Source organism: Plodia interpunctella, chromosome 14 (genome assembly GCF_027563975.2).
Source record: "Plodia interpunctella isolate USDA-ARS_2022_Savannah chromosome 14, ilPloInte3.2, whole genome shotgun sequence".
In the NCBI taxonomy this organism is placed as follows: domain Eukaryota; kingdom Metazoa; phylum Arthropoda; class Insecta; order Lepidoptera; family Pyralidae; genus Plodia; species Plodia interpunctella.
In genome coordinates this window covers 5,328,617-5,345,984 of record NC_071307.1, presented here as the reverse complement: position 1 = coordinate 5,345,984, position 17,368 = coordinate 5,328,617, and the positions used below count along the sequence as shown (strand labels likewise).

The 17,368-nt window shown below is 33.4% G+C and overlaps 2 protein-coding genes across 2 annotated transcripts; one reads left to right on the top strand and one right to left on the bottom strand.

Moving 5' to 3' along the window:
* Positions 1-1,854: 1,854 nt before the first annotated feature.
* Swip-1 (Swiprosin-1) lies at positions 1,855-15,006 on the top strand. Its single transcript, XM_053754866.2, has 3 exons — positions 1,855-2,198; positions 13,433-13,597; positions 14,062-15,006. The coding sequence occupies exons 1-3, from the start codon at positions 2,029-2,031 to the stop codon at positions 14,312-14,314; spliced, it is 588 nt and encodes a 195-aa protein (XP_053610841.1). The 5' UTR covers positions 1,855-2,028; the 3' UTR covers positions 14,315-15,006.
* On the bottom strand, positions 15,002-17,082 carry LOC128675442 (uncharacterized). Its single transcript, XM_053754867.2, has 3 exons — positions 16,807-17,082; positions 15,693-15,762; positions 15,002-15,332 (listed from the first exon to the last, which is right to left on the bottom strand). The coding sequence occupies exons 1-3, from the start codon at positions 16,893-16,895 to the stop codon at positions 15,171-15,173; spliced, it is 321 nt and encodes a 106-aa protein (XP_053610842.1). The 5' UTR covers positions 16,896-17,082; the 3' UTR covers positions 15,002-15,170.
* Positions 17,083-17,368: the final 286 nt, after the last annotated feature.

Here is a 17,368-nt window from a genome sequence, read left to right as displayed (position 1 = left end):
ATAACTTTAGGCAGATTTATCTAGTTATCGGTTTATATGATATTTAAGTGATGAAACAGGACTTTATTGTCTGAGATATTATAGATTTTTCCAATCGAATTCGAATTACTAAAATTTTTGATGACGGTGCAGCTCTACGTCAGGGTGGGTCGCATTGCACCGCCAATTTTGACGGTATCTTTAATGAGGGTAGAAAAACGCAAAGTACGCTATTCAGTCTAATTGTCAGTGACGCGCCAGTTAAAATCAACGTCAAATTTGTCGGTGCAACTCACACTTAGGGAGAATAGAAAAAAATTGAAAATTGTGTTTTTTTTTTCTTAATTTGCGCCCGAGCCGAGTGTGGTCGTCGAGCTGTCATCCGCCGATATGCATGACAATTAGGTACAATCTTGCGTAGTTACGTGTAAAATTATTACGTGATTGCGTGATCTTCGAGCAATAACATCGTACAACACAAACAAACAGGTAGACTTTGTCACACGCAATCTCTTATAGAAATCCGAGAACAAGAACATCGCGTGATTAGTGTTTTCCTAATAATAGCACTCGTAAATATAAGTACCTACTTAAGAAGCACTTTAGTATCTAAATGTGACTGTTGTGTTGACCACAACAAAAAATTTTACATGGTTCCTATACAGGAGAACTTTTCAAATACCTACCAGCCGATATTTTGCAGCACAACACGATATCAAAGCCGTTACTTAAAATTTATAGGAAAACTTTTTTGCTTTCCCATTCACAAATTGATTAGTCAAAGTTGAAAAATTATGAACACAATTCTTATTATCGGAATTAAAACGTTGATCTAGAAACATTAATTTGGCAAGAAGTAAAATCTTACCATTGGGCCTTTTAAACCAGTTAAAAAAAAATCCGAAAATCTTAAGTACAGCTGGAATTATGTCGGATTTTTTTTCAATAAGTATTACAATCAAACCTAGCAAAAACACAGTTCTACGCTTTGCGTTACTTTGCGCATAGGCAAAACAATGTTAGTTACGGAGGTTACAAGTCTATACTATTTGTTCCCCAAATTTTTGGTATTCCTAATTTGGATAGATTCACCAACTTTTAGTATAATTATTTTTTGAATATTTTTATTAATTTTAGTATATCACCTTTTGACTTTCCAAAATTTTTACGCCGATTCAATTACAATTCTCAAATAAGTAATTTAAATTACTAATTATAAATGTTAAGTTATTAATTATTGTGTCAATTGACACAAGAATTAATAACTTAACGTTTATTAATACAAATTTATTATTATGCACAAAATGAAGCATAAAAGCGTATTGCTTAATGTTACAAACAAACAATAAATTCATATTTATTTCATTTAAGATGTCAGTAAGTAGTTCCTCTTGTAACTAATACCTAGTTTAAATTTAAAATCTAATTATTATCCCAACTTTTGATGACACAGTTATGTGGTCACTGCTTTAGTTGATCATTCCATGTCAAGTATTAGTGGGATTGAAGGGAAGAGATATTTCTTGGATGAGTTTGATGAATTGGAAGCATTAAATGTGAAAGTTTACCCAAACTTTTCTCTAAGTATTTTTCATTAGATAAATAGATATTTTCTTTTATGTACTTAATTATAAAATAAAATTACTGCAGGGAGCATTTCGCCACATAAAAGTAGAAGAATATAAGATGGTCGGATTCCTTCAGATTTTTAAGCCGATTACCTCATTAATTTTTTGTCCGAATTATTTGGTACTTATTTACAACTACCTTCTATGTACAGACAGGCATAGGCCACTTCCAGTGTTATGTATAGATTTAGGTAGGTACCTTATGTGCGCATATGCGCGGCTGACAGGTCGCGTCCATACCGCGTCGCATCTCGCCGCATGACCCCCGCGCGCTGATTGCCGCGAGGGAGCGCACGCTCGAGGCTTGAGACCGGCCGACACCAGTCTCGCGAAGGTCGCCGTCAAGAACACAGTTTCTCGCGTCTTCTTCTACGAAAATACTGTCTTACCGTCGTCTTTTTTTCGCGCGCAAATTACCACCATGGCCGCTACTGAGGAGCTCAGCTGCATTCTTTCGAGGAGACAAGAAATCAACGACAAACTGGAAGAGGGGCAAGAAATCAAGCCGAAATATAAATTTGTTAACGTTTACACGGAGTTCCATGAGTTCTCGAGAAAAGAAATAAAACAATACGAGGTCACATTTAACAAGTGAGTACGGAACATTCATTTTATTTTTAACAAAATACGCAATAACTTGGTAGAAATTACATTCTCTAGCAACATAATATGATGCACCTTTCTCTATCTAACTTAACATAAAATCTAAGCCGCATTAGGCCCTTCCAATAATCATTTAGCAATATTTACTAGTGTATAAAATTTGAGTTCGGTAGGTACCTATACTAAGCAGTCTAAACAGCTGCAATCTATTTTTTATCTCCCTTATTATTTGTACAAACTAAATAAGTCTGTAGGTAGCATGTAGATAGGTAGGTACTTACAAAGATAAACAAGTACATAAGTAGGTACCTATAACATGAAACAGTAAATATCGTAGGTTTGAGGTTAATGACAAAATAATACCTACCTACCTACAGGAAAATATAATATAGGGAATGGTATTTCGGAGCAAATAGCAAAAAAACCGGTCAAGGTTTTCAGATTATATAATTTTTTTGAGTGATTGTGAGCCCTTACTTCTTCTTGCCAAATTATGATGTTTAAATCGCTGGGAATTACCAAAAATATTAGTACGGAACCCTATAAACATAATAGGTAATTTAATAAATACTTAGGTAGAAATATGACCGTCCATTTCGAATTAACATAAACGAATAAACACAGATAAACATATAACTAGTGAAAGTGTGTTTGACAAATTACCCAATAAACTTAGTCGAAAACGTAATGTAACGCATCATAACATACTATAATTAATTAGGTGAAAAGACAACGCGCGGCGTCGTGGGAGACCACATGAATAGAAAATTGGAGACATGATATTCTGACGGGAATTCCATTGCTTCATTGCCACTTTCATTTAAATATTGCGTATTTCAATTCTCAGGGCAATAAACGAAGTCGGAAATGAGTTTATTTTCATGTAAGAACTAGCTTTTGCCCGCGGTTTCACTGATATTTCCAACGGGAACAGTTTTACTAACTTTTCTCTTAGCTAGTACCTAGGTAGGTACTTAGATGTTTTGCATATTATTAATTATAATAATAATAAAATTACTAGAAATTGTACAGAGAAGAGATAATTTCTTAGTAGTTAATGAAGGAAACGTTCTTGTGACTTGTTTATAAAAAGATTATTTAATTTTTTAGCATAGGTAATATATTTAATTAGTTTAGTAGAGATGGATTACCCTAAATAAAGCTAGAATAGATTTTACTCTCGTGTAATTAAGCCAGAGAATCTACTTGCCTTTTTATACTTATGTTTTTTTATTTATGACAACTAGTGGTCTGTCGCTCTGGCATAACCATCATAAATTATTTACCAAAAGCTTCCTCGGAAATCACACTATCTATCAGTGAAAACTGTACAAAAATCCGTCCGGTAGTTTTTGAGTTTATCGTGTTCATACAGACAGATGGGACTTCTTTTTATAATAATGTAAGGATTAAACAAAATATTGCTTACGAAATTCAATTTCCAGTTCAATTAAGGCTGTAACCTTACGTCTACCTAACTCAATATTCCTTATGAAATTAAACAAAAACATGTTTTGTTTTTTCTAACAATGACCGACAAGGTAAACAATATATAACTGTTGTTTGTTGCCCGAAGATATTAATAAACATTTTTTTTTCAACAACAATTTCCTAAAATAATAACATAATGATATAATATTGGTATTGTTGGTAATGCATTTCTAAAGTCTGATTCAGCAAAAATGTAAACTTACAGGGCGTTGATTCTGTTAAATAATACCATACCCTTTCTCATATGGTGAATGTGATTCAGTTCTTGACTCTTTTCTCTTTGTCTTTTTGTAAATTAAATATCATACCGTTTATATCTTGTACTTGCTTCCTTCTCCCATTGCAGCGCCCGTCAGGGTCCTTAATTGTTACTATTTATTGTAAACAAGACCTGTATGATACATTAAGGAAGCAATAAATGATTTGATTTGCTAGTAATACATGAGTAATAATGTATTTTTTATTAACCTACCAATAAAAATCTAGATACAGATATTCCTTCCTGGTATAGGTAGACCCGGAAGAAACATAGGTAATTACTTCGACCTTTTCTCAGTCCATCAGGGAACAGCGAGGGATTCCCATGTATTGATGATGTTATGTATTGATTACTTACATTAAAATACTGTCTGCCTGATAAAATAAAGCCCATAAAACAGATGTTAATCATCGATAAGTCATAAAGTCGGTCATTGTATGAAAATTAAATGAAATGAGTCACGACAGTTACTCACAGTTAGTTTCCTTGGATATGTTAAAAGTTTCTCGTAGTGAGTGACTCAGTAGTAACCCTTCTATTCTACCTTCCAATTTTAACCCAGGTGTTAATTTGTATTCAGATATGTGCGTGGGCAAACAGACAAAATAAATATGGGGGACCATTTTGGTGGGCACAGGCAGAAGTCCACTTTACTACTACAGTTTTGGGTGTATTGTGATAATACCCATCACAGAAATGTATACGGGAATGGATTTTAAGTACATTTTTCACTTTTACTACTTTCAGGTTGATATGTTGCAAATTGATATGATTGAGATATGAGTAACGATAAAAATTATTATATAACTTTTACCGATAAAAGAACTTAATTCTTTATTTATAGAGATGTGTAGTAGTAGAAGTACTTACTTATAATGTAGGCATCCGTTTTTGATACGCCAATGAGCGTGTGATAAAGCAGAGTGACATGGCCAGTTCGGAGGAAGTGCAGCTGACACGCGACAATCGATGAGTGAGGGAGATGACTCAGACCCACGATTATTGAGGAAGACCAGCGACGCAACAGAATTTATCCTATTAAGATTCAGTCGTAAAATTATTTGTCGCGGTCGCTTTCGTGAATCTCGCATAATGCTTCCAATATCCTTTTTCACTTAATCAAAGTTTATATATACATTCAAAATATTGATATGGTTTAAGTCCACATTTGAGCACCCTGAAAATGGACATATTCATGTTGGAAGTAATAGAATTTAATTGCTTTACAATTTCTGAAACAGCAGAATATCTTAATCAGATAAAATATACCTAACTAATCAAAATACAACGGAACTACCTACCTACTGTGGTTATAAAATCTACCAAATAATTCCTTCACATCTCAAGTAAATATCAAAAAGTTACTTTAAAGTACCTACTTTCCAGTAATGATGTTACGTGTACGGTATCAAGAAGATAAGGTGACTATCTGAATGTTACGAGCAGTTACGCTCGCTGTATTATCGTTCTTAATGTCCATTTCCTTGCCTTATTCAAGGTCTAGTTCATGTATCAACTGTACCGTAATATACGACTGTCAGTTGTTTAGCAATATTCTTAACTATGTGTATATTTTCGCGCTACTTATGTCTCAAATTAATTTTCTTTCGTGTCGATTTTGCTCTAAGTTATTTAAATTTTCCCTGAATTCTTCTGCCATTATACAACCTCATCGGCTGCTATCAGGTCGTCTTGGTTGCAAATATAGGACACTCACTCACTGCACTAAGTTGACTTTTACAAAATAAATACACACATCTAACTTAACTCCTTATGTTTTAGAGATCTACGAAAATTATTTTTAACATTGTATAAATTCAAACGGAAGAAAAAAGAAAATATGTTTTATTTATTTTATTAGGTACAACTAAACTGCACACCAAGTTACCTGTTTTAGTTTTTATAAGAATTCAACAATATACCCTCAATTAGGGCCAGCGAAGCGAACACGCCAAAACTGTTTTTGGATCGCATCCAAGTCGTAAATTTTAACCGCCAGGCCTTATATAACTCTTACTTCAGCAGATATGCAAGAATTCTCAGTTTAATGTTTAATTAACTGACATAAGTAATTAACAGTGACAAGCTTGTTTTCTTTACATTCCATTTTTATTAAATTGAAATTCTATATTTATTTATATTCTATATTTTTTAGATAGACACTATTGATACAACTTCATTAAATAATAAATTTTACGGGCTGTAGGCGTTTGCGCTTATTTATAGTACCACAATATTATCACGAAGGGCCAACTTAAACAAAACCATCCTTTTTTGGTGAGCATTTAGTTTTCAATACTCTTGTAAACAGTGCTAATTTATTTCAAACGTTTAACATGTAAATGTTTGTAACAGTTTACGAGTACAACATTTTTGGTTTATAACTATAAGTTTGCGTTCTATACCTGTTTTCGTGTCCTTAAATTTAAGACGTAAGTTTTTTTATACTGTTATCGTGTTCTTAAATTGTAATAACAGTTATTGCAATGAACATGTTTGAGTTTGAGACTTTATTTAGTATTTCATACTGTTGTCGCATTTTTAAATTCGAGACCTATGATCAAATTTGTTTATAATTTAGTGCTGAATACAATAGAAGTAAACTGTTTTCTATTCTATTTTAAGTAGTAGTGTCTCTACGGTCTAACTATTTATAACAGAAATGTAATTGTCATAATACACCGTCGCGCGTCTTCGTCCGCTGCACCTTGTCGTTCCGGGTTGCATTTCAACGTGTTCATATCGTGCTTGTGCTCATGCTCATAGGTATAATGCGCACAAAATAAAGCGGTAACTGGATTATTGTGACACCAGACGTACCAGTGTCATGAAAGCCTCTTACCATTATCATATTTATTGTAAAATACTGTCTTGCGTATAATTTGCATACTTGTTTATGTCAATGTATGTGTTGTGTTAGTTAAGTTATGGATATGAAATATTTCTCTAAAATAGGTACATATATAGACACTTACGAACTACTCAACTAAAGTATTGTCTAATATCTCAATAAAAACTTTTTAAGTACACGTTTACGTTAGGCGCAGGTGATGGTGAGCCTAGGATCGGCTCCCAACGAATGGCTCTTGAACGGTTTACTGCACGGACTGAATTGTTTTCTCCCTTGACGACAATAAAAAAATGTCCTTTTTTATATTAATACGTATTGCCAATCGTGACCGTACTTGCCCTTGCCCATTGGAGATATAAAGTAACTTCTTAACATTTTTATTTTTTGCCAGTGATTAGGAATTCACAGGATGAGGATGTACCTAGTCCACTAGAAACACGGCAGATTGGCAATAGTCCACGATATCATAACCGTAATGATGAAATTGCTACACACAGTTCAACACCTAATTAATTCTATTTCACAACTGTGCATGTATTTTATTCAAACAATTTTGCGAAACTTGAAAACGAACGTACTTTTAATACATTCATACCGGACTTTTTTTAGAGCAACATTTTGCAACTTTTAAATTAGGCAAGCAAACACTTATTTAGGACTTTTTAAAAGATATCTTGTTCATGTAGATTTAGATTTTTGTATTGGTTGCCGTATTAGTAGGTGGGTAGCGGTGGTGGTGTGGTAGTAGGTATTGTTTTAGCTTTGAACGAGATTTTTAGTATTCCGGAATAGTTACAATGAAGTGTATTGTTAGGAAAGCCGTTGTTTCGCAGCCAATTCACAATGTACATACTTACCTATTAATGTTGCAAGATTAGTACATTCAACTACAAAACTTAGCTGAAATTGAAACCTTATTGCACAGGAGGAAGCTAGTGAGTTTATTTTTGTCCTTCGCTGTTCACTGCGGTTGCAATCACTGTTTTGCAGCGAACTCTAAAGCAGCATCTCTGAACTCTGCAGACCATTATAGGGCTCGCATCTGTTGGAGTTTCACGAATTTATTGGACAGATAAAATCCATTAACAGTGTCAGCTGTTACCTATGTTAAAATATATAAAATACCTACAAGTTTTACTTCAATACCTTCGAGTTTTAATCTGCTACTCCGTCAATAAGCGTCAGTCATCATCAACAATATTCAAAATAGTTTGAGAAGCGCTTCTCTAAAGTACTAATTCGCAAGAAAAGTTATTGAGAAACTGTCGCCACCGTGTGTGTGGGATTGAGCGCATTGTACAGTCAACCTTGATTAGCTTATGGCATGCGAAGAAGGTATGTTATTGTTAAAATTTTATGGGAATTCTCCTAGATATACAACTATAAATGTATAAGTAATACTAGGTAGGTACTTAATTAGTATTTCAGTTTATCTCCGAATAACTTACATGTATAGGACTAAGGTGGAGGATAATAATAAAATATCTAGATAGGTAATATTACCAGTTATAAAAAGTGTTAAAATGCAAATTTATGCATGTAAGTGGGTATCTACCTAATGGTGATATGCTCGATGCCCATTACCTTATTGATATTTGACTTCGAAATAAGATAATTACGTAATAAATAATATAATGTAAATATAAGTAGCTAATGAGCTAGTTCAGTAACTTAATAGGTATGTCCGTAATAGAGAAATCACGGCTAAAAACAAAAAAGAAACCAATATGGTTGATTAATTTGTTTGGAAAGTAAGTACAAGTAAGTAGGTACCTATCAAGAAACCAAAGACTAAGAACAAGAAATGGACAAAAAATTGAATGTACGAAAAATAATATATTTACCTATCCGAAACATACAAAATGTTTTATGTATGACATAAGTTAAGAATATGTAGAAGTAGGTATCACGTGAAATATTACTGTGAAAGTAAGGTAGATTAGGTAATCCTAATGTACTGTCTGGTAATATTTGTTGATATCTATGCATGGTATAAACAGATAAATACGCTGTTCTTCAACTCCTTACGACTGTTCTAAATTTAAATAGACGTAAGTACCTACGCAAAAACGTGCATTTATTTTTAAATATGTTGTTAATGTTGTTGATAATCAGAATAGATAGTGGCCAGTGTACTCTTGATTACAAAATTCGTTGTACCTAGTAGGCAAGGCATAGATAATCATAAATCGATTTCTAAATTTATGTCAGTATCCGCAGTATTTATGTAGGTCATCCTTCTGTACTTCATTCTAAATGTATGTATCTCAACATATTTTAGAGTAGTGTACAAATGGCATTGTTCACACAACAACGGCATCATGCGGTGTTTCTATCTAGGAACTATATGATGACGCATTTAATCGGTCCCAACTGGCCAAAGAATGGGGAGGTGAAAGGTGGCGGAGTTCGTTATATTGGCGAGGCCCAATGGCGTAATACCGGGAGGCAAGAGGATGCTGGTTCACCAGGCCGCCAAAAAAGGGCATTATCCAACCCTGAGCTATTTTCTTAATACCACACACATAATATCAATAATAAAAATTGGTCCTAAGTATTCTAGTTATAATCCAGTCATCATTTAAATAAAAAAAACTGTAGGTACATTACATATTACATAGATCTTTAAAATCTTAGTTGATCTTAGGATGGAGCTACAGATCTTTTTTCGCATCAGGGCTGGCTAGATAGCCAGCCCTGATGCGAAAAAAGATCTGTAGCTCTTGCACTAGCGAAACCCAAAATATTAGTAGGTACATACAAATAGCTACCGTTTATATCAATGGCCTCATTTTCAAGGGTGTGTGTGTACTGTTGATTGGAGATATCGATTTCGGTTACGTCACTTGTTGAAACTCCGTTTTATTGGAGTAGTTCAAGGAAAGGTATTATTTTCCTTCTTAGATGAATTAACATGAATTAAGAAAATTGGCAATAATGTCTGATTCTTAGAACTACTTATATTTGTCCATCCAATTATCTATAAATTATAAGAAATTGTAGATAGGTACCTGTTCAACGAATTCAATCTGGATTAAGGATGATAAAAAATATGTACCTATTTATGATAAACATAGTTAAACAAAGTCTATTTACCCTAAATATATGCATATATAAGGTAATGCCATCATCTCTTGTATGTTGTAATGTGCATATGATGAACAATGAAAGAGTTCAGATAAACCTAAGAAATGCTAACAAATAAGGTTCCTATTTTCTGTTAAAAATAGTTGGCAAAATAAATTTCATAGGGATAATATGTAATGTGGCCGTTTATTTTTTAATTGGAACCTCAAATTAGACGGTCCCGGTATCGGGACGTCTGGTCTCGTTAATTATGAATACCATCACTTAAAGACTTACATTTAAATATATTTCCATAGCTAGAAGATCTACGAATAAAGCACAGTCGAAGATTCCATCAAATCAGCGACAGCTTCTAATTTTTGTTAGAAACAACTATTCTTTAGGAAGTGTATCTACCTACTATACTAATAGTAAAGTAGATACCTATATATAGTATAAGATACCTATCTACTATTTTTATGCAGAATCGATATATAGGACCGTACGATCTACGGCGACGCACGAAATTATTTTTTATTTAGAGCCGTTTTAGGTACATTTCAAACTACTTACATACTATTTACTACTAACATTTCAAACGTGTTAGGTTTTATACTGATATATATTGTATCGAGTGAGATGAGATCATCACTTGAAAACAAAGAAATGATTTGCCATTATCACTTCATGACGTTCTTGAAAAGTCAGTCATTGGTATTATTTTTGTTATTGGGTAGAACACACGCTATGGTTTAAAAAAATATAGACAGATCTATGAAATAAAGTAATTTTAAAGTGCCTTTCTAGATGTCATTAAGCTTGTGTGGCTTGTAACTAAGTACTTTCGGAATTCCAGACTAGGCACTAAGCTCCTCCCACCGAAATAAAATTGCAACTCACTTTTGCTTATGCAGCACATTTCTTCCGTGCCGTTCACTAGGGTCACTTCCACTCTTGTCATATTTTGTGACATAACGTATGAAAGGTGCGGCTGGTAATACAAGAACGTGCAACCTATACTTACACAAAAAGTTGCTAGAATTTAGTTACTATATATGGGACCTAAACAGATGTGCATGGCGAATTCGTGTCATCAAGTAGATATTTTTTTTATTTTCAGTCTCCTAAGTTTTTGTCTAAAACTTGTTTGGTGCAATAAAGTGTTTTTACTTACTTAGTGTCAGAGATGGGTTTACGCCCAATAATATCCCAGTTTCTTCGTAAACAGTGCGGCGCAATTTTTAAGAAGAAACTACTAGGAGTATGTTGGCGGCTGGCGATTAATTTCCTAAATCGAATTGCGCTGTATTTGAATCGTTCCATAAAAAGTTGTACCTAGATTTTAAAAAATGTATTGCTTTACTTTCATCAGAGGTTGAACTAGAATTTTTATATTGAAGTAAATTGCATATGCATAGACTATATGTAGATGTTTATGATTTTGAGATAAACTTTTATATTTTTTATAATATTTACCCACATGGCATAAGCACGCGGTAGCCTTTTTATAGCTCGAAACCCCACGCGAAACAGTGCACGTATTTTGGTAAACATTCTCGGAAGCTAATAATATCCCAGCTCCTTGCCACGCGCCATATTGGTGCTGTGTGGAATGTCAAATGGGGGAATGACGCATAATCCTCATAATATTAGTATTATCTGCTAGATGTGAACTTGGTAGATAAAAACTTCATCTAGTAATTCTTTATTACCTAGAAAAAGATTTAATATTCAATGAAAAAAAGGTATCTGTACAAAGTTTGTAAAATAAATTTATTATTATCCATAACATTATAATGCGCATTGACGGCTTAATCGCTAAACCGAATATGATCAAATTTGGCATGCATTTAAATGGTTAAAAGGGTGTTTAATCCAATATAGTCTAGAAATTTTCAAATTTCTACCTCCAGAGACCAGAAACGGGAGATAAATATATGTAACCCAATATGAACCCAATAAATTGAGCTTGGCGCGAGCAAAACTGCGGGAAACAGCATAATAATAAATTATATAAACTTAGTCGGATACTAAGAAAACTAAAATATTAGAACGTCTAGTTATTACTTAAACCTAGATACTGGTTTACCTTTACCTCACCTTGGCTCGGCGTGTCTGAGCGTGGCATAATGCGATTGTTTCTCTAATTGCCGGCTTTTGTAAAATGTGATTATACTATTATTTTAAAAAATCATGTACACTTCGCCTTTGTTGTTGGTTTTCTGTGAGAAACTCTTGCGGTGAATAATCAACAACATCTTCAGACCCATCTGGTTATGACGTACCTACCTATGACTACCTGTCCCTGTCTCTTTCATTTATCTGCTGTAAAACTTCTAGCATGTAGATTATTCTTAACTCTTAAACTGTACGTATACTGTGGTTATAATATTGTGGCACTTATGCTGATAATGTACCTATTATCAGTGTTGAAGCGTAAGTGCCACTATTAGCTTTACCTATTTTAAAAAAATACAAACTTTGTGTTAGCTGCTACATACAAGGTAGAAATCTTATCTTTGATATTCTTCCCAAAATTACAACACGCGAAGTCTCCTTCCTGTTTAAGCCGCAATTAGGCTAGACGAGTTATTATGCAATATGCAACTCACAAACACTGCAGTTCTAAGGCAAAGTAGGTAAGTAGGTGGCCAATATCCATCTACATAGAATACAAATATATATAGGTATACAGAAAGAGTCATTCTTTGAATACAAATGAGCAATAGTTTAGAAATTACTTTAGTTACGGTACTTTAAATACTTAGTAATGTTACAAAAGAAAAAAATAACGCATTGAAAGGTTAAAACAGTTGTAACTTTTACAAAATTATCAGGACAATTAGCAAATTAAATGCTTCTTGATTATGAATTTCAATAAACTCTTATGACAATTTGAGTAGGTATTAATCTATCGCGAACCTAACCGTTCGCGAGATCAATGCCGTTCGCAGTCTACCGTTTATTTTTCTTTTGTTGGACATAGAAACAGTTTGACACACCCGTTAACAATATGGCACTGTAGAATATAATTTGAATTCAACGTTCATACTGTAACGGTCCTTCATACTAAGTATAGCAACGACGGTATCGGTATTGCATAGTGGACTAAGTAGATTACGGCTTGGAAGCCCACATTGGAAAGACGTAGTTGTTTTGTTATATCTTTGTCGTAGATATTATGGGGTAGAAGATCCACAAAACTATATTTTATATAATATGTGCTGTTATAATATTAACATTCTACATTCAAGATATCTTCGCTTCGTCTTAGGGGAATATCCTTTACCTAAATAAATGAAATACCTAGAACTTAATTAATTCCATATAATATATCTATTGACATAAAGATTTATTGGATGGGATTAGCTGTTCAAATATATGTTTGATACCTTACTTTTATCAAGTATGTAAAAAAGATTAGGTAGATGTGGCGGATACGAGATTAAATATTTACATGATCACGAGAACCCCGCGGGATATGAATTTGAGACGCGTTTTATTAGGCGTCTAACCTAAATTGATATATTAATAGACTTGTTCTTTTCGTTGCAGATTCGACGAAGGTCGAGACGGGTTCCTGGACTTGAATGAGGTCAAACGTATGATGGAACGCTTGGGGGCTCCACAGACACACCTCGGGCTGAAAGCTATGATTGCGGAAGTAGATGAAGACGGCGACAACAAGATCAGCTTCAGGGAATTTTTGCTCATTTACAGGTATTTTTAATATTTCTTAAGTTTTGAAAGTAGGGTGTATGAAGATATACCTAACAAAGAATCACGAAGCATACTAGAAATTTATATTGATCTGTGTGTGTGATGAAGTGGCATTCATGTAGGTCTATTCCAAATGAATCTTCGTGGTCATTCTGTGAAAACAGCATTTGGGCTTCATATTATTCTTTATTTGGTGTAGCATGTAATAATATTTATATTTCGACTTGAACATCCTCATTGTAATATACATATAACTTAACTCGGTTTTATTGTGAACACATACATTAAATTGCATTGTATTAGTCATGGACGTCATGGATAACAATATAATTTATCCTTCGCTATTTAGTCAGTTAGTCGCTCAACTGATTCACTATGTATGTAGGTATTCTGAAATGACGTAAGTAGAAATTCCTAAAGAATCAAAATTTTTTAAATTACATGGCACACATTTTAATTTTTAGAAAAGCGCGTGCCGGAGAGTTAGAATCAGACTCTGGGCTGGACGCCTTTGCCCGACTCACCGAGATCAACGTAGAAGAGGTCGGCGTCAATGGCGCCAAAAACTTCTTCGAAGCCAAGATCGAGGAACTCTCAAAGTCGAACAAATTCCACGACGAAATCATCCAAGAACAAGAAGAGAAACGTCGACAAGCCGAAGAGAAGGCCCTCCGGCGGCAACAGTTCAAAGAAAAAGCCGCATTGTTTCAATCATAGTCTGTATATCGTCTTGTTGATCAAATTGTATCTAGTCTGTAAGCTGTTACCATGGCTTAAGTTAAGGTAGTCTTAAGATACGATCTAAGACATATCTATATAAGTTAGATGGCGTACAAATTAATAAATCCCAAGTAGAATGTATATCTAACTATATGCCTAATAGTTATTTCTTAGGTCGCATCTCATACAAGATGAATCTGTACAGTAGGACATTAAGAAAAAATGAGATTGTACAGTTGCAGTTAAATTCTGTAAAATACCTATATTTTATGTGTGGATTCATCTCAAGGGTTGGCACCCATTATGAATTAGTAAATAAGATATTATGTAACAAGTTCTTAATTCTCTAATTGAAAAAATAGGAATTTTGTGAAAAAATAATAATTTTACTATATATATATTAATTTTAAGATATTTTTCATTCATACAAAATAAAATTTAATCTACTCATTATATCATAAACATTTTACATGTACATAAGAAACCTTAAAAGGAACAAATCATGGCCTAAGATTTTACTACTGCCACTTGGTCTAATAATTAGATATATACTTAAATAAAATAAAAAACTAATTTCGCTTGTTGACTTCAACAAGTATAAATTCATGTTGCCTTCTATTATATTTACATAAGTTAAAGATGTGATGTTGAAAAAATGAAGTTAATTAAATAAAACTTGTGTAAAAATATTGATTTGGTTTATTTTCATGCATAATCTAAGAGTTTACCAATTTGAACATGCATCATCATTTTTGTGGTAACTTATTTATATCTGGTTACGTTTTAAATGGTGTTTATATGGTTATCAATGACATTACCAAAATCTTCAGTGTACTGTCTATTATAAATATTATCAATTGTCTATCCCAGAACTGTTTCTAAAAGTTTCATGTTGTTGATATGATACATTGTTATTTGAATGGTTACTCATGTCTATTTGCTTTCTTGCCATTGGAGGTATATTTTCTAGGTCAATTTGCTGCAGGCTTCCCAGAGTTGTGAGTAAAGATGCATTCTGAAAAAAAGTTAATGTTTTCCTAATAAGTACAGCAAGAAACTAGACTCATGGGAGTCTTAACATACTATTCAGAATGTTTTTCCCCGACAAGTAGCATCATCATTGAAGTGGCAAAATTCAATTTTGATTGCAGGAACTAGGAAAGCTTGCTAGTATGCTACTCTAATATAGCATTCTTAAAAGAGAATGGAAAACCATTCTGATAGAATCTAATACACTATAATACACTTAAAATTAAAATGTTATAGCTACGAGAAATCTCTTTAAAGGCAACCTCTAATCATCATTGGAAATCATTTGATAAAAGAGTGTGCAACTTAATAAAATAATTGGTTTATATTATTTCTGTTTACAAACCTCTTTTATATTAGCCTCAAATTCTCCATTGCTTCTGGTGAAATGCTTGATTTGCTGTAGTTCTAGGGATCTGTTTAACAGAGTTATTATGCTTATAATTTCATATCTGACAAATTTCTTGAGGTCCGCCAAAGTTTTATTTTTAAGATACAGTAAAACTAATTTAACTAGAACACTTTGAAAAAAGAAAGAGGCAGTTTCCCAGTATTAGGACATAAATTGCTATTAAATATTAAAGGTCCATTAGAGAGAGATTGGCTTTTAAAAGCATATAAATTATTATATGCTATATATATAATATTTCCATTAGGAAAACATACATATTTAAAACTCTTCTATAGCTCTCTGCCAGACAAGACACAGCTAAAACTACTATACATTATATTATTTCCTGGTTGGGGACACCAATGAATATATCAGAAGGGTGCCATTACACCAAATACCCTGAGAACTATTGGATTCATAGAAAGCTGAAAGGTACTTATATAGGTTTTTTGGATAGTTTAGGGTAGCATGAAAGGAGTCACTAGGATTACGACTTCAACGCACTACGCCATTCGGAACGACGGACTAATAGAGCATCGGAGCACGCTTTCCTACACTGTTGTTCCACCACTTCACACGGCGCGGCGTTCATCTTACAAGGGAATACCCATTACATAGATCTGTTTTCACATAGACCGGTAGAAAGTGGTAAAGAAAGAAATCATTTATTCGGCAAACACATCAAATCCAAACATACAAAAGAGTAACAAATATAGATCGAATAAAATATGTAAGCCGAAATGGCGACCAGCTCAGCATGGTGCCAAGGTATCAAGCCAAGGTGCTGATTTTCAGCTGGAACCAAGTACAAAAGTAGGTATGGTGGCAAAATAAACAAGTTAATATGTACGGAAACAGAAACAAACAACAGCAAACAATAGGATTAAACATATGACTTAGGAAAAAATGTAAAAAAAGGAATAAAGATAAATTACAAGGAAGCTATGGAAAAAATATATATAAATAATAAAGCCTTTTCCTGTAATTTTGTAATTCTTTAAATTCACGTAACTGGTATAGTACGCCCAGTTGGAAATATACTGTGTAAATATGTACAGTAAAAACTTACATTAATCGTAAGAGTTGGTTAGCTGTTGTAAGTTCATTTTGAAGATCTTGTTGCAATTGTTGGGCTAGTTGTCCTCCTGCTACAGACATTTTTATTTGATAGGCGGGTTATTTATTATATTACTAGGTACCTATTTAAATAATAAACCAAAATACATAAACCAAGGAACAAATAATTCAAAACATTATACTTAGTACCTAACCTTCATAAACGATTTGTTTGTTTTGAAACAAACGAACAAACTTCAACTTCAACGAAACCAACGAATAACGAAGAAGAAAAAAGCTTAGAGGAAAAAAGTCAAGCAAACATTGACTGGAGTACCTACCATGACATTGACATATCTAGAGATTGTTCCGGTCATGAATTAATAAATAAACAACAAAAATTATTTGATTCATAAGTAGAAATCGAGAAATCTTATCATAATCAAATATAGAAAATAATATGGCTGCAATGAATGGGCTCATGGTTTTTCGGTGGTTTTGTGTATTGCATGGCTGCATGGGCTTAGATCTCTTTGCCTTTTCACATGGATGGAATAAACCAAGAAAAGGTCTGT

What these genes read in the sequence shown, in the direction of transcription:
- Swip-1 (XM_053754866.2), top strand. Translation starts at nt 2,029, where the DNA reads ATGGCCGCTACTGAGGAGCTCAGCTGCATTCTTTCGAGGAGACAAGAA. An exon ending in TACGAGGTCACATTTAACAA is followed by an intron (nt 2,199 to 13,432) that starts GTGAGTACGGAA and finishes TTTTCGTTGCAG; the next exon opens with ATTCGACGAAGGTCGAGACG. An exon ending in GAATTTTTGCTCATTTACAG is followed by an intron (nt 13,598 to 14,061) that starts GTATTTTTAATA and finishes TTTAATTTTTAG; the next exon opens with AAAAGCGCGTGCCGGAGAGT.
- LOC128675442 (XM_053754867.2), bottom strand. Translation starts at nt 16,895, where the DNA reads ATGTCTGTAGCAGGAGGACAACTAGCCCAACAATTGCAACAAGATCTT. An exon ending in AACCAACTCTTACGATTAAT is followed by an intron (nt 15,763 to 16,806) that starts GTAAGTTTTTAC and finishes TCTGTTAAACAG; the next exon opens with ATCCCTAGAACTACAGCAAA. An exon ending in TTGAGGCTAATATAAAAGAG is followed by an intron (nt 15,333 to 15,692) that starts GTTTGTAAACAG and finishes ACTTTTTTTCAG; the next exon opens with AATGCATCTTTACTCACAAC.